Source organism: Chenopodium album, chromosome 9, assembly GCF_948465745.1.
Source record: "Chenopodium album chromosome 9, dcCheAlbu1.1, whole genome shotgun sequence".
Taxonomy (NCBI): domain Eukaryota; kingdom Viridiplantae; phylum Streptophyta; class Magnoliopsida; order Caryophyllales; family Amaranthaceae; genus Chenopodium; species Chenopodium album.
Window position 1 is genome coordinate 69,639,364 of NC_137842.1, and position 26,103 is coordinate 69,665,466.

At 34.1% G+C, this 26,103-nt stretch overlaps 4 protein-coding genes across 4 annotated transcripts; 2 read left to right on the top strand and 2 right to left on the bottom strand.

Moving 5' to 3' along the window:
* Positions 1-4,176: 4,176 nt before the first annotated feature.
* LOC145560383 (gibberellin-regulated protein 1-like) lies at positions 4,177-5,759 on the bottom strand. The gene is made up of 3 exons (XM_081621633.1): positions 5,571-5,759; positions 4,892-4,934; positions 4,177-4,541 (listed from the first exon to the last, which is right to left on the bottom strand). Exons 1-3 carry the CDS (start codon positions 5,655-5,657, stop codon positions 4,360-4,362), a joined length of 312 nt encoding a protein of 103 aa, XP_081477759.1. The 5' UTR covers positions 5,658-5,759; the 3' UTR covers positions 4,177-4,359.
* A 5,442-nt stretch (positions 5,760-11,201) lies between these two features.
* LOC145559046 (snakin-2-like) lies at positions 11,202-13,027 on the top strand. The gene is made up of 3 exons (XM_081620450.1): positions 11,202-11,396; positions 11,511-11,544; positions 12,476-13,027. Exons 1-3 carry the CDS (start codon positions 11,298-11,300, stop codon positions 12,655-12,657), a joined length of 315 nt encoding a protein of 104 aa, XP_081476576.1. The 5' UTR covers positions 11,202-11,297; the 3' UTR covers positions 12,658-13,027.
* Positions 13,028-13,568: 541 nt separating this feature from the next.
* LOC145560384 (pentatricopeptide repeat-containing protein At1g11290, chloroplastic-like) lies at positions 13,569-15,920 on the top strand. The gene has a single exon (XM_081621634.1). The coding sequence runs from the start codon at positions 13,614-13,616 to the stop codon at positions 15,807-15,809; it is 2,196 nt and encodes a 731-aa protein (XP_081477760.1). The 5' UTR covers positions 13,569-13,613; the 3' UTR covers positions 15,810-15,920.
* A 71-nt stretch (positions 15,921-15,991) lies between these two features.
* Positions 15,992-20,246, bottom strand: LOC145560385 (protein CHROMATIN REMODELING 35-like). The gene is made up of 6 exons (XM_081621635.1): positions 19,872-20,246; positions 19,660-19,662; positions 19,103-19,287; positions 18,791-18,949; positions 16,550-18,336; positions 15,992-16,463 (listed from the first exon to the last, which is right to left on the bottom strand). Exons 1-6 carry the CDS (start codon positions 20,233-20,235, stop codon positions 16,460-16,462), a joined length of 2,502 nt encoding a protein of 833 aa, XP_081477761.1. The 5' UTR covers positions 20,236-20,246; the 3' UTR covers positions 15,992-16,459.
* Positions 20,247-26,103: the final 5,857 nt, after the last annotated feature.

The following is a 26,103-nucleotide window of genomic DNA, read 5'->3' on the forward strand; positions in this document are numbered from 1 at the left end:
TCGGTTCAAGTCAATAATTTGCGGGTTATAATCAGGTTGGTTCATTTCCAAGTCGGGTCATTCTCTAATTCAAGTCGGGTTATGTTCAAGTCAATAATTTGCAGGTTACAATCAGGTCAGGTCATTTCCAAGTCAAGTCATCTTCGGGTTCAACTAACTATAAATAGATAATTATCATTTTTATCAAGCTAATTATAATTTAGGAAGATAATTATATCCTTTGACCATACAACAAATATATACTATATTTAACTCTTAAATTTGAGGATGATGCTCCTTTCTTTTGTTATCCTGGACCGACTTGGTCTCCCCAGACAAAATGCTTTGATCAACAATAATAAGGAGGTCTAAATTGAATTTAAGGTGATTTAAAATCTGTCAGGAGCAATTTGGGTTGAATTTAGATCGGGTCAATAACAAGTCGTGTTAATTTCGAGTCGGGTTAGTAACAGATCGGGTTGAATTTTTGGGTCGGGAAAGTAATAGGTCTGGTAAAATTCGCGTCGGGTCAATAACAAGTAGGGTTGATTTCAGGTCAGGTTTGTAACAAGTTGGGTTAAATTCGGGTCGGGTTAGGAACGGGTCGAGTTGAAATTAAGTCAGGCTAGTAACAAGTCGGGTTAAATTCGGGTTTTAACGGGTTAAAACGGGTTAGGGTCAATTTTGTTTCTAGTCGGGTTCGGTGCAAGTTAATTAAATTGGCCGTTGTAAACCGGTAAATCAGTGCAAGTTGCAAACTGATAAATTGGCCGTTTAACAGAAAATTGGATGGTTCCAAACACCTAATTGGACTCCCATAGGGTATTAAGGACCATGATAAACATTTAGCCAATTTTTATTTCCGGGCAAAAAAAAGTCAAAAAATTCCAAAATTGAAGGCTAATATATATCCACGCTTTATGAGAAATTTTTGAGGTTTCGATGCCTGGTGTACGTCAAAAAGTCTTGAAATTCTATGGAATACATCTCGGGGTCATATAATGCCGTTTGAAACCATATATGATCATTATATGTTGTCATAAATGTTCATAGTATGCTTGAGTTCATAAAATTCGTGCAAGTTATAAACCGGTAAATTAGCCGTTTAAAGGCAAAAATTGGATGGTTCCACCAACCCAATTGGACTCCCGGAAGGTATTAGGGACAATGGTAAACATTTCGGCAATTTTTATTTCCGGGCAAAAAAAGTCAAAAAATTCCAAAATTGAAGACTAATATCCACGTTTTTTGAGAAATTTTGGAGGTTTCGGGGACCGGTGTCAAAAAATCTTGAAATTCTAGGGAATACATCTAGAGGTCATATAATGCCGTTTGGAACCATATATCATCATTATTTGTTGTCATAAATGTTCGTGGTAGACTTGAGTTAATTATAAAATCGGTGCAAGTTATAAACCGGTAAATTGGTCGTTTAAAGGCAAATTTGATGGTTCCACCCACCCAATGGGACTCCTGGAGAGTATTAGGGATCATGGGAAACATTACGGCAATTTTTATTTCCGGGCGAAAAAAATTCAAAAAATTCCAAAAATGAAGGCTAATATCCACGCTTTTTGAGAAATTTTTGAGGATTCGAGCCCCGGTGTTGAAAAGTCTTGAAATTCTAGGGGATACATCTCGGGGTCATGAATGCTGTTTAGAACCATTTATGATCATTATATATTGTCATAAATGTTCATAGTACGCTTGAGTTAATGAAATCTGTGCAAGTTGTAAATCGGTAAATTGGCCGTTTAAAGGCAAAGTGGATGCTTCCACCAACCCAATTGCACTCTCAGAGGGTATTAGGGACCATGGTAAACATTTCAACAAAAAACTTTATTTCTGGGCAAAACAAGTCAAAAAATTCCAAAATTTAAAACTAATATCCACGCTTTTTGAGAAATTTTGGAGGTTTCAGGGCTCGGTGTCGAAAACTCTTGAAATTCTAAAGGATAAATCAAAGGATCATATAATGCCATTTGGAACCATATATGATCATTATTTGTTGTCATCAATGTTCGTGGTAGACTTGAGTTAATGAAATCAGTGCAAATTGTAAACCGGTAAATTGGTCGTTTAAATGCAAATTGGATGGTTCCACCCACCCAATGGGACTCCCGGACGGTATTTGGGATCATGGTAAATATTTTGGCAATTTTTATTTCCGGGCAAAAAATAGTCAAAATTTTCAAAATTGAAGGCTAATATCCACGATTTAGAGAAATTTTGGAGGATTCGAGACCCGGTATCGAAAAGTCTTGAAATTATAAGGGATACATCTTAGGGTCATATAATGCCGTTTGGAACCATTTATGATCATTATATGTTTTCATAAATGTTCGTGGTAGGCTTGATTTAATGAAACCGGTGCAAGTTGTAAACCGGTACATTGGCCGTTTAAAGGCAAATTGGATAGTTTGTTCAACCCACCCAATTGGACTCCCAGAGGTTTTGAGGGACCATGGTAAAAATTTTTCCAAATTTTGTTTTAATTTCGGGCGAAAAAAAGTCAAAAAATTCCAAAATTGAAGGCTTATCCACGTTTTTTGAGAAATTTTAGAGGTTTGTGGCACAGTGTTGAAAAGCTTTGAGATTTTAAGGAATACATCTCGGGGTCATATAATGACGTTTGGAACCATATATGATCATTATATGTTGTCATAAATGTTCGTGGTAGGCTTGATTTAATGAAATCGGTGCAAATTATAAACCGGTAAATAAGCCATTTAAAGACAAATCGGATGGTTCCACCCACCCAATTGGTCTCCTAAAGGGTATTAGGGACTATGGTAAACATTTGGGCAATTATTATTTTCGGGCGAAAAAAGTAAAAAAATTCCAAAAATAAAGGCTAATATCCACGTTTTTTGAGAAATTCTGGAGGTTTCGGGGCCTGGTATCGAAAAGCCTTGAGATTCTAGGGAATACATCTCGGGGTCATATAATGTCGTTTGGAACCACATATAATGTCGGGTTAAATTCGGGTTTTGACGGGTTAAAACTGGTTTGGGTCAATTTCGGTTCAAGTCGGGTTCGATTCAGGTCAATAATTTACGGGTTACATTCGGGTCGGGTCATCTCCAGGTCTGTTCATGTTCGGGTTCGGGTCTCACATACTCGGGTCAACTCGGGTCTAGGCCGGGTTGGTTTCAGGTCGGGTTTGGGTCACCATTTTTCCGGGTTCAGACGGGTCGGTTAATAATCGGGTTTGAGTCGGTATTTCTGGTCAGGTCAACTTTTGACAGCTCTAGTTGAAACCTTATACTTTGTTTTTATAATTCCTTCATTAACTCAATGCCACCACGAGACTTTATGTTTGTAATCTTGTATATATAACTGATTGATGGTCATTTATATATGGTTCCAAACAATATTGTATACCAGTGAAGAGCGAGGAAATGAACACATGCATACATATTGAGCTAGGCATGTGATATGAATTACTAAAATTTGTTTATGTCATAGTCCTCATAGATTTATGGCTCAATGTATGGGATATCATGTTATTATGATATTATCTGCCTTAGATATTTAATTTTTGTCATCACAAAATAAAAAACTTTCGGTACAACGAACAGAATACAATAATGCCAAAAAAAAAAAAAAAAAAAAAAAAAGAACAATATGGGAGAGAATAACTAAATAACTAATGTATGTACAGAGTTAAAATTATGCCATACGAAGTTGCAAAAAATTTGCATAGGGTCCTTCGTCCACTTGATCACTTCAATTCCCACTAACAATTGGTTTAACTAAATGTTCATAATAATTAGTCTTTTAACCTTTTGATGAAATAAAGAATCAAGCTAATCTCACTGACCTATTATTTTGGAGATATTATTTAATTATCTATTAATTAATGACTGAACAACAAGAAAGTTAAGATTGTTAGGCCAGTTTGTCAAAATATATAGTACTACAATGTGTACAGTGTACCATAGTTGATACATTCACGTTCTTATCATCTCTCCTTTCAATTCTAAGCAATATATTGTTTGCTCAATTAATTTACAAGTTGTCGTACACCTATACTGCTAGTTCAAAGAACTCTTTTTTATAAGACAATCACCGTCCAAATAGGAAGATCAAACTTTTACTATACGTTTCCATAAACGTGTCAATTAACTTCAGTACACTACTTTTAACGAGAATGTATGAAAAAGACGTATGCACAATAATTAAGACGGAGAAAAGTTTGTTTGAACGAACTAACACATATCTCATTATTTCAACGAATGTACGTTACAAATGAAAAAGAAATTTAGTACAAAGGGATAATAATTGCTACTCTTATTTTTGAGTAACAGTAAATATAAGCTTAGCTTAATTTAAACAAATTAAACATAAATTTAAGGGGTAATAATTGTATTAAATTAATTAAGGGCACTTGCGTTTGCCATCGCGAGTGGTCAAACTAGCATAGCATTCACATTTATCGTAGTTGCCGTAAGTACCTGGTGGCACGCAGTTGCACCTTTTGCAACAACTTCCACACGCTCTTTGGCATAGATTTGGCCTGCTTGATTTGCTACACCTTACTAAACATGCTGCATCACAATCTGTCAAAGAAAAAAAATTTACGTTTACATTAGATTTTTCTCAAGGTAGCGAGATACTGATAGGTAACTAAGGTAGCTAAAAGTTGAAATATTAAACACTGGATAATGCTAAAGGAGATGTGTCACTTGTATTAATCGAGAATGTACTATGTAATTATTACATTTTGATACAACGTTATAAGTGTAATTTTTAATTCGATTGAAAAAAAAACCGTGTCTTGTGGTGAACTTAATTAATTAGTACTTTTTTTTTTTTTTTTTTTTTTAGGGAAAAATGCATGGATCTAGCAATAATATTATGAAGGAAAGCCGTCCAAATAATAAATTATGAGAACATACTACGTATATACCTATGAATCCACCGGGTGCCGGACTTATAACGCTACCAGCAGGCTGCATGGTCAAACAAACGGTAAAATCAGTCAAACAATAACAGAAATGCAATTGTTACTCATTTATGTATAACCAATACTATTTTTTCTTTTTTAAATCCGTTCAATCAATATTAAACAATAATAAATGTTTTCAAACATACACAAGACAAAATCATTTGCCAAGAACTCAGTTTTAATCAATTAAAATTAGTTAAAATGAATAAGAATGCCTTGATAATCTCTATACAAATTAAACAACATGCATGTAAAAAGCATAATTAAGTGGATTTAAAAATATATATACTGTATTTAATTTGTTTATCAAAATAAACCAATAATTTGTTTTTGTAGAAATAGTATACAAAGTATTCATTAATCAAAGAAAATAAGATAAAAATCCATTTCTCACTTGTAACCTAAGTTAAGAGCTCTCTCAAATGAGAAAAATGCTTTAAAAATAACCTTGAATGTACCGTACATATGAATGTATGGCAAAAATTTATCTTGCGAAAATATATATGTGTAATTATTTATCGAATGTCCCGTATAAAATTAAATATTACTCCGTAAAATAAACGAAGTATGTATCATACATGTGTCTATAAAATACATGTATAGCATACGAAAAATAACTTTTAAAAGGTAGAATACTTACCGCTGGTGCAGGTGTAGTAGCTTGGACAAATTGAATAAGGAGAGTTGAAAGAAGGAATGAAGCAATTAAAACCTTAGAAATTGCCATTGTAATATAAAGATGCTTAATAAAATAATTAAGCAAAGAGCCAAATTAATAGAGAGTTTAGAGGAGAGAATAGTTTCAATTTGTGAGTGATACAAAAAAGTGAGCAAAAGCATGCTTATTTATAGCCCAATTTTGTTGGGGCTACTGAGGACGGTACTACTTAATTAATTAGGACGGTAGGTGACGTACTCTACTTGTATTTTTAGTTAATTAATTAGTTGTTACTAATAAATAATTTATTTAATAAGTTCAAACTTATCTGGATTTGAGAATGTGCACATAAATCGTGTGAACCTTTACAGCTCCAACATTTGATTACTTATATCACATCCGTTTTTCAAAAAATGTTACACTTTAACTTTTTTTACTATTTACATAATGATTTAGATTTAATTAATTTACTAATACGTTGTGTATATATAAATAAAATAAAATAATAAGTGTTACTCCGTATTATATAATACATTGTTGGATTCGTTACAATGTATACTTTCATAATATCAATTTTCCTATAATTTTACTGACATATAATAAGATAAATTAATGGTCAAAGTCGTAATATCTCGACAAGCGTGTTTGGTCAAAATGTAACACTTATTAAAATACTGAGGGAGTATATTAGGATGAGAAATTGAGGGATAACTCAAGTAGTTAAAGCTTCCTTCCCGGTCTCAAGAAATTTTGAGATTGATTCTTATCACAGGCCCTTGTGGCTCTCTATTAAAAAAAAATAAAAAAATGCCTATGATATAAAGCATATATATTAATGTTTTAACTCTTGGCCTATAGTGTTTATGCAATACATATATGCCTAATAATTTAAAATCTATTAGACCCAGACAAATTTAAATCTGAGTCAGGTCAAGTGACAATTAGCTAAAGGTAAAACTCTTGTAGCAAGCTAAGTGCGATCGTTTTTTTAAGTCTCAATCTTAAGAGTTTGGTTAAAACGAAACATCTCCTTTACCAAATAATCGATTCAATATTTCGATCAGACACTTCTAACTTTCTAGGTAGATATGTTCCTCATTCAAGCATACCATAGCATTATAGTAGGCTAGTAACACTAACTAGTTGGTAAAACTCTTTAAAAAATGCTATCGATCTAAAGCAAACAAAAGGCGGCCAATAATAGATTCTTTGAACACTAAATAAAGTCAAAGAAAGTATTAGTAAATTGAACAAATCCAGCTATACGATATTGAAGCACACAATGCAAGTTGATTCAAGGATACTTGTACTACATTCATGTCTTTTTCTTGTCCAAATTAGTGAGGACAGAATATAGATGATTATCTTTGATTTTTCACAATATTATACTAGTATAAATCTTCTTAACAAGTCATCCTAAATGTAGGTGAGTGTTATTATAATGATCAAAGCCAATACATAGACCAGAGGTCAATCCAAAAATTATAAACTTAAATAAAATGGAAATATTGATCATTTCTTTTTAATTTTCTTTATTTAGTTGTGTATTTATTATGAGTTTTTTTAATAGACCCTAAGTTAATGGATATATTATAATCCAGCTAATAATATACTTTCAGTTACTACTATACTCATTATGTATTGTATACAACATGTGTAGAGTGTGGTTATTTCAATCCATTCATACATAACGGATAAATATGATCTGATTTCAAGTATATATAGTTGTGCACATTTAATGAATCATCTTCATCTTCATGCAATTACTCTTGAATTAGAGTTTTCTGAGTTGGCCACCACTTTTTCTTGATTGGTTTATTGAAACACTCTATCATAATTTATAACTCATAAGTACTATTTGTAGCATTAGCCATTTATTAGTCTTGACTTGAATGTAGTATGTACACTAGTAGTACTCATTATTTCAAACAAGCAATCCCATCTAATTATTATATTTGTACTCACTTTGCAACTCTTTTAATTAACTCAACAAAGTATCTCTTCCTTTTTCTACCATGTACCTTGTCAATTTGTCATGGATGCCTTTCTTTTCTCAAACATACCAAGTCATACTGTACTACAATTACGACATCATTATAATCCTTTGTATTCACTTTATCTCATCTAAATTTATTATCAGAAACAGAATAACGTACATCTGTACTCAAGTCAAACGACGTGTTTGTCACCTCTAGCATGGGTTTGTACACTAACAACCATTGCATCAAGTAGAAAAAATTGATGATGGAATATGAAGTTATCGAGATAGAGGTGGGAGGGACTTTCCAGGAATATTGCAAGCTGGCAAAAAAGAATTGATTATCTGGAGCTTAGCTGGAAAATGTAAACGAGTACCAACAAAATAAGAGTGAGTAATGAACAATTTCTCAAATTTCAGAATTCCAAGCCCCCACTCTTCCTTCCTACTGGCCAACTGACCTACTCCCCCACTTCTTTATTGTGTTATTAGTCGAATGATCACTACTCTCACTAATGCACTGTCTGACTAAATTTTAACAAAAAAAAAAAAAAAAAGTCTTAATTCCAGATTTAATACCATTTAATTAATTTACTGGTCCAATTTGGATTTTGCTTGGAATAATGTACTTTCAATGATTTTTTAGTCACAACTTGTGTTTTTCATTGCATTATATTCAACCATTTTATACATTATGAATATGCACGGCATGCACAGTACATATAACATATTCAAGAAGCTAATTAAAATTGAAAATAATACGTGAAATAATATACTGATCGATGCTTGAATTTGTTATGTATATATAACAAAACTCCGTAATAAATAAATACAAAGTACAAGGTACACTATTTAAGATCAACATAAATTTTTAAAAGAGGTAAGGTGAATTATTTACTCCCTTTATATATTTTGTATGATCTTATGTGGAATGGTACGTACAAAAACTAGAATATGTTTTTTTTTTTTTTTTTTTTTTTTTTTTGTGGAAAATATTAGGATGAAGAAAATTATTTACTTAGACCTTGAGAATCAAGTAAGGAGTACATAAGTTAATTCAATATAAATTAAAGTCATTTATAAGGGAAAGGGTCGAAGTTGAATACTTAAAGCAATAATTAAAACAAGAGAAGAATAAATTGAGGCTATTCTTCTCTTGTTTTTATTATGTTATCATGGTTAGTTCACGTCAATTGAAGTTAGAGATCGAATATCAGTTAGTAAGTCAAGTTGTCATTAATTAATTTGGTTTATTTCAAATTCGATTAGGATCGTATTTAAACACTATTAACAGCTAATGTATCATTATTGAAAAACACCGAATTAAATTTAATCATTTCTCTAGCAAAGTTTTTTATAAATCGATTTTCTCAATTCGATCAGATTGGTTTATAAAATCATTTTTTCTAGCCAATTCAATTTTTTGGAGTCTAAAAATTACCTGGTTTATGTGCAAACCTATGAGCACTTTTTGTATGTCCATCTAGTATTTACTATGTACGAAGGATAACACGTGGCATAGTCACCCCTATAATATTATCATGTAAGATGTAACTTAAAGATAAAGCCTAAAGCTAAGGAGAGACTTGAATCAACTTAAACTTACTGTTCTTATAAATTTTTAATTAGCTAACCAATTTGCAACTCTATTTATTTCATAATGCACATGTTTAACTAACCTCGACATGCTAATTTGGATTTGCTGATAAATTTCTACAAGGTGTAAGATTGTGAACACATTAACACCTCCATATGTTTCTCAAACTTTTATTGGAATCACAATATTTTTTTCCCCTTCTAATTAAAGTTACTCGGTGTAAACCTAAAATGAGGGAAATGATTTTGGTACACCAAAAATGATTTTGACACAATTTTCTATACTCCTCTTATGTGAGGAGGTGCCAAAATCAATTATTGATGTAGCAAAATTACTTATATTATCAGTTATTCTATCCGATTTTCTTAAATATTTACACGTACTAATATACCATCTGTCTATATGAATAGGATATTACCAAATTACAATAATGTACCAACAACTTTGGTAATTTCATTGAGATGTTTCTTAATTAGGTAGTGTTTTGTCGGTGTTACGTACACGATATTGAGGGTTTAACACAAACGTTTTTGTAAGATAAAAATAATTTGCAAAATAGGAACGTACAACTAACTCAATCCTTGCTTTGGTTTTATACTTTAATTGGTGTACATTCTTATAGTTTTAACTTTGCATTAATTTTTCCAAAACTTTTATTCTTTTTTCTTCATTGCATACTTTGGTTTACCCAGGAGCGGAGCTACATTGGTGCATACTGGTATTACAACCATAATTAATAGACGATAATAGCCTCTAATCTAATATTGAATGTCTGCACAATAATATGCGTTATATATTCTTTGGGTGGTTCGAGTAAACTCGATCCAATCATAAAGTCAAATACGTACAGTCTAATATGATATGAGTAGCTAGATAGTAAATAAAGCTCTTTGTAAATATGGTCTTATGCAAATACTTCTATAATTAATACATGAAGAAGCAATCAAGCAATGACTACCACTAGTTTTGCCAACTAGTGATTGTGGCTCTTAATTGTTTATACAACTCATACTAGCACTAATCTATTTTTACATTTTGTTGGTACGTAACATTGGATTTTTCCATTGATGTATATCCTGGGCCTCTTGGCTAGGCTACAATTCTAATTTAGACAAAGTATAATTTCTCTGTCAAAAAAATTGACATATTTATAACATGTCATGCATTCATGTCTAGATTATTTCCATCAAAAGCGTTAGGCGTAATAGCTTTGGTCCAAATTAATTTTGGGGGGTGGAATTTATCTTGTAGCTAAATTCATAAAAGTGTACGTACAAGTAGATAAGGACTCGATGATGATGAGACTACCAATTGATCTTTCATTTTTGGACCATATTTATACTTGTATTTAGTTGTATTTAACTAACTTGGCTAGGTTGCTATGTTGAATTGCTCACTCGTAAACCAAATCAATCAATAACTAGCTAGTAGCTATTTAGCCAGCTCATCAGCATATCAACGGTACCTTTTTTTTATAAAGAGTAAGGTTAGATAGCTAACAATAATATAATTTAATTTGAAATTGAATGTACTCTCCTTTGACCAATATCACTTTACTATTTACTACATACATATTAAATAAAGTTATATATTGATATTTCGCTAACTCGCTAGCTAGACATGGTTAATCATCAAGTTCTTGTATCATGTGTATTTCTTTGGCACAAAATGCTTCAACCATCTATATTTCAAAGGAAATAATATAAAATACTTGTAATTTTAATGGTCATCATAGTAGATTAGATGATTGTTATCCTTATTATGTTAGTTTCTAGATGTAACGTGATTTTGAGTATGTACTAACCCATAAATAAAATTGTTCGTTGTAAGCTAATAGTAGCAGGTGGCTTGTATGTCTTGTTTACTATTGTCCAAAAACTTGTATGTTGGTACATGCATGTTGGATGCTTGGTATATTTAAAAGTCTAGCAACTTGTAAAAATTATCTCTTTCAAAATTTTGTAAAATTTACAACCAACATCATCACATTACAACATGGCCTAATTACTTCCCAACCATCCACCTATAAATAGACACCACTTCCCTACTCTCATTAGTCACAACTTACAATTCCAATTTTCCTCCTCTCTATTTATTATTACAAGCAATTCTTCTGCTATTATTAAACTTAAAAATGGCTTTTTCCAAAGCTTTAATTGCTTCTCTACTTCTTTCTCTACTTGTTCTTCAGCTTGTTCATGCATTTGAACCAGAAACAACCTCAAATCAAATGGTATGTTTTTTTTAATGATATCATGTAATTAGTTTACTAATTAGTTAAATTTTCTCTATATTATTACATGGTTATATATATTAATACAAAGTTTTATGTACTACTATGTTTCAGACTAGCACTGGAAATGTCTCTGAAAGTAAAGTGGGTGAGTTTCTCTACTCTAATCTTCATAAAAAGCTCCCAGTATTTGGTGATTTTATGCAACATTTTACTCAAGAAAATGAAAGTTTTTGCTCATTATTTGTTAGCAAATTTAGTAATATATATACATATAAAATGAAAACTTAAGTGTTGTTCAAAATTTACATGGTATTTAGAAAGTGATTAGGCTAAGATTTTCTGTTTTGCTCTTTCTAAATAGTTATTTAATGCATGATTAATGTTAATAAAAGTACGTAGAATGTTATATGATAATTTTTACATAGTAAATGTAAATAGGGTCATGAGTAACAAACTAACAACAAACCACATATACTTGTATAACTTTTTTTTTTTTTTTTTTTAAGTTTAGCTTCTTAAAAAGATTTTTATTTATTTTTTTTCTTTTTGACATTTGTTATATTTTCCTAATCAATGGTTGGCCATCACTGTTTTGGCCAATTGGGAGCATGATGTGCATGGTTTATTTTTTACATTATAATTGCATGCACTTCAAACTTTCATGCTCTAGATTTTCACAATAACGTCCTATAATTGATGTTTATATATATAATAGAGTAAGTAAAGATAAGACATGTTCTTTTATTCTGAACTACATTTAATTACTTTGCATTATATGTTCTTTTGGGAACATATTGAGGTACATTATACTCTCGGATGCATTAAAAATTCACAAATGAACTACTCATTAGAGTTTTATAGGAGATTAGGAAAGTTTATTACTTATAACAATAAAGGACTAAGTAAGCAAATTCTTCCATTTTGCGAAAAAATTTCTTTTGTAACGATGTGTAATTCGATATCAACCAATGGATCATAAATGTGACAGGAAATATTGATTTTTACTCCAACAGAATTCTGATGAAAACAATAAATAACTTTTACTGAGCATTTAGTTTTGAAAATGGTACATGCAGATTGTGGGGCAGCGTGTGCAGTGAGGTGCAGCGCCACAAAGAGGCCAAACCTATGCAAGAGGGCGTGCGGAAGTTGTTGTAGCAAGTGCAATTGCGTACCACCAGGCACCTTTGGCAACTACGAAGCCTGTCCTTGTTATGCCAACTTGACCACCAAGAATAAAATGCACAAGTGCCCTTAAAGATATCCGGAATTGACTTCTGTGTTCTATTCGGAAACAGCAAAGCCTTAGTCTTGAAATGATTTGGGATCAAAATTCTATTTATGATATTAGTAAAATAAATCCATTTTTTAGGCATGTTGTAATTCTTATAGCTAGCTAGCTGGTGGAATGTTTAGTTATGTTAAGTGAGTGTAAACTAGATGGAAGTTTATGTCGATTGTTGTACTATTTTGTATAATAGCGGAAGTAGTTTTAAGTAATCTACCATTATTGTATTTTAATTGATGTGTATGGTATATTCCTTTTCAAGGGAATTAATGCTATGTAATGTACCACTGTTTGAAAGCTACTTCGTAGTATGGAATAAATCCATTGAGATTATATATTTTTTTTGGTGATGTGATTAATTGTTATTTTGTTGCTAAGTTAATGCCAAATTACTTTATCACTAGAAAGGATAGTTTCAACCATATTATTTTGTGTTGGAACAATTTAGACGTAATAATTAATCCAATTTCTAAATATAAATTCGACACTGCAGATTAGGTCGACTCTACCTACCAAAATTTACCGTGTTTAAAACAATTTAATAATCGTCTTAGCATTATCAATGCATTCACACATTCTATTTTATCTTAGACCAATTCTTTTATCCTTCATTATAGTTAGGCATATGCATTCAAAAGTGAATGAAAGTTTCTAAATGATCTCATCTTCATTGAGACATGATAGGTAATGCTCCACATATAATAAGCTCCTTTCTTAAAACAATCAATTTACTTTACCAATGCTAACTAGCTTCTCCAATAATAATAATTAGAACTATACACTCTTGGGGTAACGACTTATCATATGTTATTGTGTTACGTGGTCGTGGTTTAATGACTTTAATCTGCTAATTAGGCTTAGACCAACATTTACTAAAAAATTGATTTGAAGGCCAAAAAATCATTTGTTGCACCCACAAAGCTTTAATGCTTGCTCTTAACCAACATTGCTTAAGGCAATTGCTTCTTCTTCCCTTCCCTCCAAATTTGAAATTCTTCCAGAAAACCCAGAATTACCACCCTTTTTCGACTCTATCTTCTCTCTTAAATCTCTGCAATAAACCCCAACTTCTCAAGCAATTCCATGCTAGGTTAATCCTCCATGGCCATCACCAAAACCTTTCTCATACCTCTAATCTTATTGAATCCTATGCTAATTTGGGCCTCAATAGCCTCTGTTTTCATGTATTTAATTCAATTTCTTACCCAAGTTGGGAAATTTACAACAGGGTTCTTCAAATTATTGCAAATTCTGGTGAATTTAAGGAAACCCTGTTGTTATATGATAAAATGGTATCAAATTCTATGTACCCAGATGAATTTTCATACCCATTTGTTCTGAGGTCTTGTAAGCATGTCTTGGATGTTGATCATGGTAGAAGGGTTCATGGGCATTTGGTGAAACTTGGTTTTTACGTGAATGAGGAAGTGAGGACGGGTTTAGCTGAGTTTTATGGCGAACTTGGGGAGTTTGAGAATGCACGTCAAGTGTTTGATGAAATGCCTGTTAGAGGGTTGGATTACTGGAATTCTCAGATTGTGGAAAGCTTACAAAATGGGAATGTTAGGGAGATTATTGGGGTAATTAAGCAGATGATGGAGGTGAATATTTGGCCAAATTCAGTTTGTTTGATCAATTTGCTGAGAGCTAGTACAGAACTGAACTCTTTAAAATTAGGGGTATTGGTTCATGGTCTAATTGTTGTTAGTGGCCTTAGTGAAGATGTATCTGTGTGCACTGCATTGATAACTATGTACTCTAGAATAGGTAACCTAAAGAATGTGTGTTTGGTGTTTAAGATGATGCCTGAAAAGGATCGTGTCGTGTGGAACTTGATGATTTCAGCATATTTTCGCCGTGGGCAATCAAGGAAATCCCTGGACTTATTGGTGAAAATGTGTAATGAAGGAATAAGAATGGACCTGTACACTGCACTTGCAGCATTACCGTCTACTGGTGAGTTGAAATCGCTTGAATGGGGGAAGCAAATCCATGCCCATGGCATCAGAAATGGCTTAGATCATCAGGTTTCAGTTCAGAATTCTTTGATAGATATGTATAGTAAATGTGATAGTGTGGAAGCTGCCAAAAAGGTTTTTGACTTGGTAGTAGAGAAGACTGAGGTTTCGTGGAGTTCAATGATTAAAGGATTTGTTATTCATGAACGATATTTTGATGCCCTATCATTATTTGCCAGAATGAAATGTGATGGATTTTTGGTTGATTCTGCTGCAATTGTGAGCATCTTGCCTGCTTGTGTGAATTCTGGTGCATTTGAGCAGTTGAAATATATTCACGGGTGCACCATCAAGTATGGTCTGCTCTCTACACCTTCTGTAAATACAGAATTACTGGCAAGTTATGCTAAATGTGGTTGCATAGACATGGCGAGAAGGCTGTTTGATGAGGAAGAGATTGATAATAAGGATACTATTACTTGGAATTCGTTAATAAGTGCATATTCTAAACATGGAGAGTGGCAACAATGCTTTCGTCTTTATGAGCAGATGAAAAAGACATATTTCAGACCAGACTCAATAACATTTCTTGGATTACTGACAGCTTGTGTTAATTCTGGTCATGTTAATGAAGGATGGAAAATATTTAAGGAAATGACAGAAACCTTTGGTTTCCAGCCTAGTCAAGAACACTATGCGTGTATGGTGGATCTGTTGGGTAAGGCAGGGCATATTGATAAAGCTAAAGAGCTCATAAACTCTATGCCCATCAAAGCAGATGCCCGTGTATGGGGTCCGTTGTTAAGTGCTTGTAAAATGCACTCAGAGACCGCGGTTGCTGAGTTGGCTGCTGAGAAGCTGATTGAAATTGAACCAACAAATGCAGGGAACTATGTACTGATGTCTAACATATATGCTGCATCCGGAAAGTGGGACAAAGTAGCAAAGATGAGAAGTTTTCTAAAAAATAAAGGTCTGAAGAAGACTCCTGGCTGTAGTTGGCTGGAGGTTAATGGAAAAGTGCACGAGTTCCGAGTTGCTGATAGATCTCACCCTAGATCAAATGAGATTTATTCTGCATTGCAGTATATAGAGCTCGAAATCGAGGACATCATAAAGGCAAGCCTACCAAAGCCGTGGGTTATTGAAGATATTGAACATTAGATAAGAGTAAATAGGCTTTCCTTAGCACTAATTCATGGATTGAATATTTTGATTTTATCATTGCGTCTATGTACTCAAATTTGGAGCAATATAAAGAGTAAATAACAAGTATTTTCCAACAAAACAGAGATAAAATCCAAATCAAATAATTTATTGCAATGAATGGGCTCATGCCTGTCTGACTGTCTGTTCTTGTTAGAATCTTTGTTGAGCAATCGAACATTATTTACAAAAAGACTATCAGAAGTTTCTTAAAGACACTATGTCTCGTAAAAGCCAGAACAAAAATCAGGAAAATATCACATTCTTCTTAATATTCTTATTTTCTTTACATTCCTAAATTTCAACCCTTGAAAAATGGGCTGTTAAATAGGTATCATCATAAATGTCCACAAATTAGACAATAAATTGGGCATGATCTACAAAACTAAGTTTTGCACTTAAAGTTCAACATTTAGTTGCACACAAGATATGGTTAGGACGCATCTGGGAGTAGTGCTCACAGGTGATGCAGAACTTCAAAAGATAAGACGTACAACAAAGATTCGTTCTTCCACTTTGGACAGTTGAAACATCATCTAGGAGCACATACTTTCAAGCGTACCTTACAGGTTCTTAAGCAAAGCAGGTTCATTACTTCAGAGTTCAGACTACCTGCAAAAGGAAGAGAGGAGATTCATTTCCATTACTTGATAATATTTCTTTTTCAGATGAGAAATCAATATTAAAAACTCACAAACCTTTTGTACAAAGCTTTTACATCTTTCCTAAGCAGAGGATTCTGCAAGAAAATATCACAACAGTCTTCTAAATCAATGGATTTCAATTCTAAATCCTTCTTCTTAGAAAATTCATCCCACTCGAACCACATTTTTGCTATTATTTCTTTCTTAAAACAAGTTCTGTGGTCATCCTCTTCAGGAGAATCAGCTGCAACCAGTCTATAAGTAAACACTTTTTTCAGTTGCCCTGGCCTAAATGCCCGGCATACTGCTTGCCAAGAGACAGAAGGGTTTGGATGAACATCAAGTATCAAAATACGTGATGCTCCAACAAGTGATATTCCTTCCCCACACGCTTTAATCGATCCCAAAAATACTCTAGCATTAGGTGAGCTATTAAACTGTTCCATGGACCATTCACGGTGTTCTGGTGTTGTTTCACCTGTTATCATGAATATTTCCTTGTTGATAGCCCAACCTTTGTGATGCACTGCTAACCGCTCTAAAAACTTCAAAGGCAAGAGATACTGACTGAAAACTAGCAACTTTTCTTGTGCAATTTCACATAAACGTAGCATATTGAGGAAGAACATGGCTTTCACCCCATCAATAAGATTCATTTTCTTGATCATTTGATCCAAATTCTCATCACTCATAGTCCGATTTTCTTGATTGCTTTCGTTACTGCTCCCTGAGAACTGCTTCAGCTGGGGATGCAAATATACTGCACTTCCCAAAGAACTACTTCTGAACTTTCTTTCCTTCAATTTCTTCATCTCATCAACTTCAACCTTTTGCTTCGGGCTAAGATTGAGCAAGACCGTAAAGTCATTGAGTCCTGGTAACTCATCAAAAGAGTCACCTTTATAATAGTGAAGAACTTGGCTTGTCATCTCACGCAAATCTTTTATGATCCCAAGTTTTCTTTGTTCATTATCATCATCAGTCAGTGTATTTTCCACTAATTCATAAAAAGCAGCATCCCCTGCTCCAGCCAACTGTTTTCTGACCCCAGAAATCTTAACTTTGCTCATAATACGCCTTACTATTACACGATTTTGCTCTAACTTCAGAAATTTAGGTTGAACAAGGTTCAGAATGTTGAAGACTTCTACAACATGATTCTGATATAGGGTTCCAGATAGCACAACTTTCCGAGGTGTCTGAACTAGAGTTAGTGAGTGCAGCGTGTCAGTGTTTTTATTCCTTGGTGTGTGGCCCTCGTCCAATATCATAACTGTTGGAGCTCTCACCAAAATTTCTTTACAGGCAGCCTTTTCATTGCTAGTAACATCACTGGTCACAATGGAAGAGAATTGCTTGTACCCTAAAAAAAGAATGCTCTTCTGCTCAGCCCATTGCTTCAAGACATTCAGCTGCTGTGAACGACTGGCTGCCTTCACCGAGTAGAAATCATACAAGGGAATATCATCAAGTTGCCACCTCTGAAATTCTTTTTTCCATGTGCCCAAAATTCCTTTTGGGAGGATTACTAATGGTCTAGCAGAAGGGTACTTAGCGAGATAGCTTTGCATGAAACATATGATCATAAATGTTTTTCCGGAGCCAGGGGCATGGGCCAAAATGCAACCATGTGGATTCTCAGTAACCAAATTTCTAAGCAGGAAATTAAAGCCCTCAATTTGATGAGGTTTCATCTGTTTAATGTGCTCTGCATGAGCTATAACTTCAAGTACACTTTGATCCATGCTTAGTAGGTTATACCAGTCAGGAAGACTGTCAACTGGCTTGTTATCTTCAGTTTTATGGGATTCATTATGGTAACTAGACTTCGTCCTTATTTTCTGTATCAAGAAGAAAACTTAGATCAGATAGTACTAGTTTGCAAAGATGTAGCGGCAGAAAAGGATCAGATGCACAAGAAATGGTTTTTTACAATGATGGTCATTTCGAAATTAGTCAAGGCTACAAGAAATGGCCTTTCACCACTAGCCAAAGAACACAATATTTACTGAAGGTCATAATAGTAACCAAAATCCTACATTACACATACTATAAGGGTGCATCTTGGTCAACCAAGATATCAAGTCACAGATAAAGTTTTCATGAACATGCAAACAAAGAGAAGAAATTAGAAGTAGAACACTGGAAGCGTGGATCTGAGTTTTAAAATAACAGGTTTTGCACCTTAAGTCAAGCTCAAATGCTCAAACTATATGCAAATCCTAGTACAAATCCTAATCAGAATTACCAACATAGTGTTAAAAGAAGAAGAAACATGAAGAACTTTGTCTTTACCTTCGGATAAAGAAACTCAAACATATCTTGTATTCCCTTTTGCACAAGTCCACAAACTCGGCAAACATAGCCAATATCATCCTTTAAGATATAAGAATGGTCACAGTCATCTTCATCTTCCTTTTTTTCTTCATCGGAAAACTGATTCTCAGGAAATTCCTAGAATCATATAAAACCAATGGGAATCATCAGACTATAACTACGTCTATAAATGGTCCTATCCTCTTATCTAGAATGGTACTAATCCCATACACTTGATACTCAGGGTTAAATGCTCAATCAGTAAAATACTTAACAAAAGCACAAGAATACCTTACAAGATTCCATTGCAAACTCCATCTCCTTCCATATTGTAGCAACATTCTCATCTTCAGAGTCATTTTCAGATTCGTCTTGAGTTGCAGTATCCTCTTCAACCCCTACGTAGATTCCTTTCTTCATTTCAGGAGAGGTATGATTTACTAACTCCTCAGAGTCCTCACAGGGTGTAATGGCCCCTAAACAACCGAGAGGAATTTCAATGAAATACATTTGCTTCTACATTGAAGTCTAAAGAAACACCAACATGAAATATGTTTGTGCAATGTATGTTGAACTCCTGAGAGTTCAGAGCAATAATTTAACCATTTTCTGAATAAGACTGTTTACCATTTCGGTTTCTGTCTACCTGCAAAACTTCTCTTAGATACTCAATATTTTAAAAACCAGCCAAACCTTGTTCTTATGTGCTAACTTGTTGACACCAAGAGACAAGTCCAGAACCTTGTTTGCTAACACTTATAAAAGGGACTTAGAAATGCAGAGCATCAACAGAATTAAGCAACTTCACAAGATACACAAGTCCAATGCTTTGTGACCTTCACAATAACCTTCTAGGATAAAACTAAAGTACACAAACAATTCAGAAAAAGCAGCTGATGCTGCTCTGAAGTCATGATGAAGAAAAATAAAGCAAGGTGTATATGCATCACGGCGCTCAAGCACAACCTTAACAAGACAGGAACATTTCAAAAGAAATTCTACCTGCAATAACTGCATATTCAGCAAAATGAAAGTAATTTGCTTGAAATAGAAGTTCTACCTCCTTCAACTTCTACTTCTGCTCCCGTGTTTGAATTGATTTTGTCAATGAACACTGGATGGTTATCTTGCTGACTGCATCCAATGCTGTCTGTAGGAGGATGCCAATCCATCCTTTTTTCGCGTAAAGCTAACATTCTCAAAAGTCTGGCTTTTTTTTGCATTAGTGCATTTGGATCACAAAATTCAGCATCTCCATGATTGACAACTGCTTTTATTTGACTCAATAAGGACAACCTTGCAGGTTGCATCTGCTTCATCTTTTTTTGACGAATTATTTTCGCTCTCATAATTCGAACAGTCTTGTGAAATTGTGACTTTAAGACATTGTAGTCACTTTTGTCACAATTCATTCTGTTATGCATGGTTTATTGCTCACTGGAAACCTATTAACATGTGAGAATGATCTTCAGTAAGTCATACAAATATCATATTTCATACTTCATACTTCATATTACTTACAGTACATACTACATAATGATGTAAATCTCAAGTAGTCCTAAAGGCTAAAGTAAATATGATGTACAATAATATGATGGAAATGTGAATACAAAACCACAAAGTGTTAAGACTGTTAACAATCTTAACATAGTGATTAGTAAATGATGATTAAAAAATTAACAATAAATTGTCTCAAATCCTTAAAAAATGTCTTATAAATCAAATGAGGCACATAGACATAAGATAACATATACTGGACTCTCCTCCAGCCTATATAATCTTCTTCAATATCTGTTTGTGCATTTGAGGCAATCAAATTGACAAAGATACCTTAATTCCAAGTTACCAAGTTTAAAAATCAAAGGGTTAGTGACCTTTACATTGAAATTAAGTAGTACTCGTATTAATTTATCGTATTTAAAGAAAAATAAATCATACGGGGTACTATGTATCTACGACTTTTCCCTCTCTCTCTTTAGTAAATCTCATGAACAACCATCTTATTTCCCGAAAAATCGGGTTTTTACCACTTCCAAGGATCACAAGAAGCATAATTTAAACATTCAACCAAATGACTACTCGTACTTATCAACTCACACAATTACATGATGTACGCTAACACAATGTAGTACCAACCAAGGCATTGTTTACAACTTACAACATTTGATCATAAAATTCATGACATAATTGACATTGTTTTTTTTTTTTTTTTAACAAAAAATTCATGACATTGTTGAGGACGATAGTTTAGGTAAACCTAAGTAAAATATGGTAACTTTATAATTTTCATTACGTATTAACAAAAATTTATGGACCCCATTATTCCATGAAAGCCAAATTTGAGCAAACCCTCAATGTGAGTCGAGGGTTTGAAAAAAATTGATTCTTTGAACACCCATTTAAGTTGATATGCTAATAATGCATCAAAAGGTACAATTTTTAAACAAATAAGCAAAATTCGTTGATTGAAAATGCTGAAAAAGTTACAGAAAAAGAGAGAAATTAGAAATCTTCACTCACCAATAGAAATTGCGTCAATAATTAACCAAATGCTTGTGGTTTTCGAGATGATTATAACTTTTAATTGGAGATTAAAAGTTAAAAAAATATGAAAATTGAATTTAGGAAGAAATTCTCGAGGAAGCCAAAAAAAAAATTCAAAGGAACGTCAGTTGACGTAGGTCAATATTTAAGTGACCCCCTTTTTTGTGCTTCTGAAGTTACACGTCTTACAGCACCACGTTTTATATAACTGTAGTACTTTAACTTACTAAAACTAGAGCCGTCAATTCGGGTAAACAAATCGGGTTTGGGTTGGATAAGAGTGGGTCGGGTCAATTTGGTTTAATTCCATAACCTCGAATTGGGTTTGGGTTGGGTCATGCTTGAGTCGGGTCACGTCGGGTCATACTTCTTATCGGGTTTGGGTCGGTTTTAGGTCGGGTTAATAACAGGTCGGGTTACATTCGGGTCGGGTGAACAATAGACCGGGTTTAATTTGGGTTTTCACGGGTTAAAACGGGTTAGGGTAATTCTCGGATTCGAGTCGGGTTCAAGTCAATAATTTGCGGGTTAGAATCAGGTTGAGTCATTCTCGGGTTTGAGTTAGGTTCGATTCAAGTCAATAATTTGCAGGTTATAATCAGATCGGGTCATTTTCAAGTCGAGTCATTCTCGGGTTCGATTCAAGTCAATAATTTGCAGGTTATAATCAGGTTAGGTCATTTCCAAGTCGGGTCATTCTCGGATTCAAATCGGGTTATGTTCAAGTCAATAATTTGCAGGTTACAATCAGGTTGGGTCATTTCCAAGTCAGGTCATATTCGGGTTCAACAAACTATGAATTAATAATTATATCATTTTTATCAAGCTAATTATTTCCTTTGACTATAATATATATGGCAATATACTAGGGATCTATAGTCTATAATTTAGGAAAATAATTATCTCTTTTGACCATACAACAAATATACACTATATATTTAACTCTTAAATTTGAGGATGATGCTCTTTTCCTTTGCTGGCCTAGACCGACTTGGTCTCCCTAGACAAAATGCTTTGATCAACAATAATAAGATGGTCTAAATTGCATTTAATTGGTGATTTGAAATCGGATCAGAAATAATTTGGGTTGAATTTAGGTCGGGTCAATAACAAGTCGTGTTAATTTCGAGTCGAGTTAGTAACAAATCGGGTTGAATTTTTGGGTTGGGTAAGTAATAGGTCTGGTAAAATTCGAGTAGGGTCAATAACAAGTCAGATTTAATTTGGGTCAGGTCAATAACAAGTCGGGTTGAATTCGGGTCGAGTTTGTAACAGGTTGGGTTAATTTCGAGTCAGGTTGGGAACGAGTCGAGTTGAATTCAGGTCAGGTTAGTAACAAGCCAGGTTAAATTCTGGTTTTGACGGGTTAAAACAGGTTTAGGTCAATTTCGATTCAAGTCGGGTTTGGTGCAAGTTAATTAAATTGGCCGTTGTTAATCGGTAAATCGGTGCAACTTGTAAACCAGTAAATTGGCTGTTTAAAGGCAACCTGGATGGTTCCACCCAGGCTATTGAACTCCCGGAGGGTATTTGGGACCATGGTAAACATTTCGGTAATTTTTATTTGCAGGCGAAAAAGAGTCAAAAAATTCTAAAATTGAAGGCTGATATCCACGTTTTTTGAGAAATTTTGGAGGTTTCAAGGCCTGGTGTCGAAAAGGCTTGAAATTTTTCGGGATGTATATCGGGGTCATATAATGCCGTTTGGAACCATACTTGATCATTATTTGTTGTCATAAATGTTTGTGGTAGGCTTGAGTTAATTAAATAGGTGCAAGTTGTAAACCGGTAAATTGGCCGTTTACAGGCAAATAGGATGGTTTCACCCACCCAATTGGACTCCCGGAGGGTATCAGAAACCATGGTAAACATTTCGGCAATTTTTATTTCCGGACGAAAAAAAGTAAAAAAAAATTCCAAAATTGAAGGTCAATCCACGCTTTTTGAGAAATTTTGGGGGTTTTGAATTGGAGCCCGGTGTTGAAAAGCCTTTATATTTTAGGGGATACATCTCGGGTTCATATAATGCCGTTTGGAACCATATATGATCATTATATGTTGTCATAAATGTTTGTGGTAGGCTTTAGTTAATGAAATTAGCGCAAGTTGTAAACCGGTAAATTGACCGTTTAAAGGCAAATTGGATGGCTCCACCCACCCGATTGGACTCCCGGAGGGTATTAGAAACCATGGTAAACATTTCTGCAATTTTTATTTACAGGCGAAAAACAGTCAAAAAATTCAAAATTTGAAGGCTATCACGCTTTTTGAGAATATTTGGAGTCTTCGGGGCCCGGTTTCGAAAAGTCTTGAAAAGTCTCGAAATTTTAGGGAATACATCTCGGGGTCATATAATGTCGTTTGGAACCATATATGATCATTATTTGTTGTCATAAATGTTTGTGGTAGGTTTGATTTAATGAAATTGGTGCAAGTTGTAAACAGGTAAATTGGTCGTTTAAAGGCAAATTGGATGGTTCCACCCACCCAATTGGACTCCCGGAGGGTATTAGGTACCATGGTAAGCATTTCGTAAATTTTTATATTCGGGCAAAAAAAAGTAAAAAAATTTCGATTGTTTCGGGGCCCGTTGTTGAAAAGCATTGAGATTTTAGGGGATACATCTCGGGGTCATATAATGTCGTTTGGAACCATATATGATCATTATATGTTGTCATAAATGTTCGTGGTAGGCTTAAGTTAATGAAATCGGTACAAGTTGTAAACTGGTAAATTGTTCGTTTAAAGGCAAATTGGATGGTTACACCCAGCCAATTGGACTTCCGAAGGGTATTAGGGACCATGGTAAACATTTCGGCAATTTTATTTTCAGGTGAAAAAAAAAATCAAAATTCCAAAATTGAAGGCTAATATCCACGCTTTTTCAGAAATTTTGGAGGTTTTGGGTAGAGCTGTCAATTCGGGTAAACGGGTCGGGTTTAGGTCGGTAAGAGTGAGTCGGGTCAACTCGGGTCGGGTCAATTCGGATTAATTCCATAACTTATGCAGATCGGGTTTGGGTTGGGTCATGCTTGAGTCGGGTCCAACGGGTCATACTTCTTATCGGGTTTGGGTCGGATTTAGGTCGGGTTAATAACAGGTTGGGTTACATTCGGGTCGGGTGAACAACAGGTCGGGTTTTCACGGGTTAAAACGGATTAGGGTAATTCTCGGGTTTGAGTCAGGTTCGGTTCAAGTCAATAATATGCGAGTTAGAATCAGGTCGGGTCATTCTCTGGTTTGAGACGGATTCGATTCGAGTCAATAATTTGCGGTTTATAATCAGGTCGAGTCATTTTCAAGTCGGGTCATTCTCGGGTTCAAGTCGGGTTTGGTTCAAGTCAATAATTTGCGGGTTATAATCAGGTTGGGTCATTTCCAAGTCGGGTCATTCTCAGATTCAAGTCGGGTTATGTTCAAGTCAATAATATGCAAGTTACAATCAGGTCGGGTCATTTCCAAGTCAGGTCATATTATGGTTCAACTAACTATAAATAGATAATTATCATTTTTATCAAGCTAATTATTTCCTTTGACTATAATATATACGCCAATATACTAGGGAACTATAGTCTATAATTTAGGAAGATAATTATTTCCTTTGACCATACAACAAATATATACTATATTTAACTCTTAAATTTGAGGATGATACTCCTTTCTTTTGCTGGCCTGGACCAACTTGGTCCCCCTAGACAAAATGCTTTGATCAACAATAATAAGGTGGTCTAAATTGCATTTAAGGTGATTTGCAATCGGGTCAGGAACAATTTGGGTTGAATTTAGGTCGGGTCAATAATAAGTCGTGTTGATTTCGAGTCGGGTTAGTAACAGATCAGGTTGAATGTTTTGGTCGGGTTAGTAATAGATCTGGTAAAATTCGGGTCGGGTCAATAACAAGTCGGATTGAATTTGGGTCGGGTTAATAACAAGTCGAGTTGATTTCGAGTCGGGTTTGTAACAGGTTAGTTAAATTTGGGTCGGGTTAGGAACGGGTCGGGTTGAATTCAGGTCAGGTTAGTAACAAGTCGGGTTAAATTCGAGTTTTGACGAGTTAAAACGGCTTTGGGTCAATTTTGGTTCAAGTCGGGTTCGGTTCAGGTCAATAATTTACGGGTTACATTCGGGTCGAGTCATCTCCAGGTCAGTTCATGTTCGGGTCTCACATACTCGGATCAACTCGGGTTTAGGGTTGGTTTCAGGTCGGATTTGGGTCACCATTTTTTCGAGTTCAGATGGTTCGATTAATAATCGGGTTTGAGTCGGTATTTCGAGTTGGGTCAACTTTTGATAGCTCTAACTAAAATCCTGTTTATAGTTTGATTATTGTAATTGATTCATTTCTTGTCTTTATCCTCACATAATTTTCAAAGAGTGGTCCATTTGGAAAAAAAAAATCTCATATATATGGATTATTGGATGTCAACCTCTTGTTTCAATTTTTAAATATGAGTAAAAATTCAGTCATAGACTCTTTAGTTTTACAAATAGGACAATTTTTTAGAGACAAAGCAGTTTGTAGAGAAAGAAAGGAACTAGTAGTGAGTAGTCTATAAATTCACATTCGTTTTGATTGTAGAGAGTAAAGGATAGATCAGTTAGTATTTCTCTTCCGGTTCTAGGTAAATTCTAAGACCGTTTCTAATCACACCAGCCCTTGTGGCTCACTAAACACCACCAAAAAAAAAAAAAATCCTTCCTAAATGGAAAAAAAAAAAAGTAAAAATATAATTATCATGACTTTCACA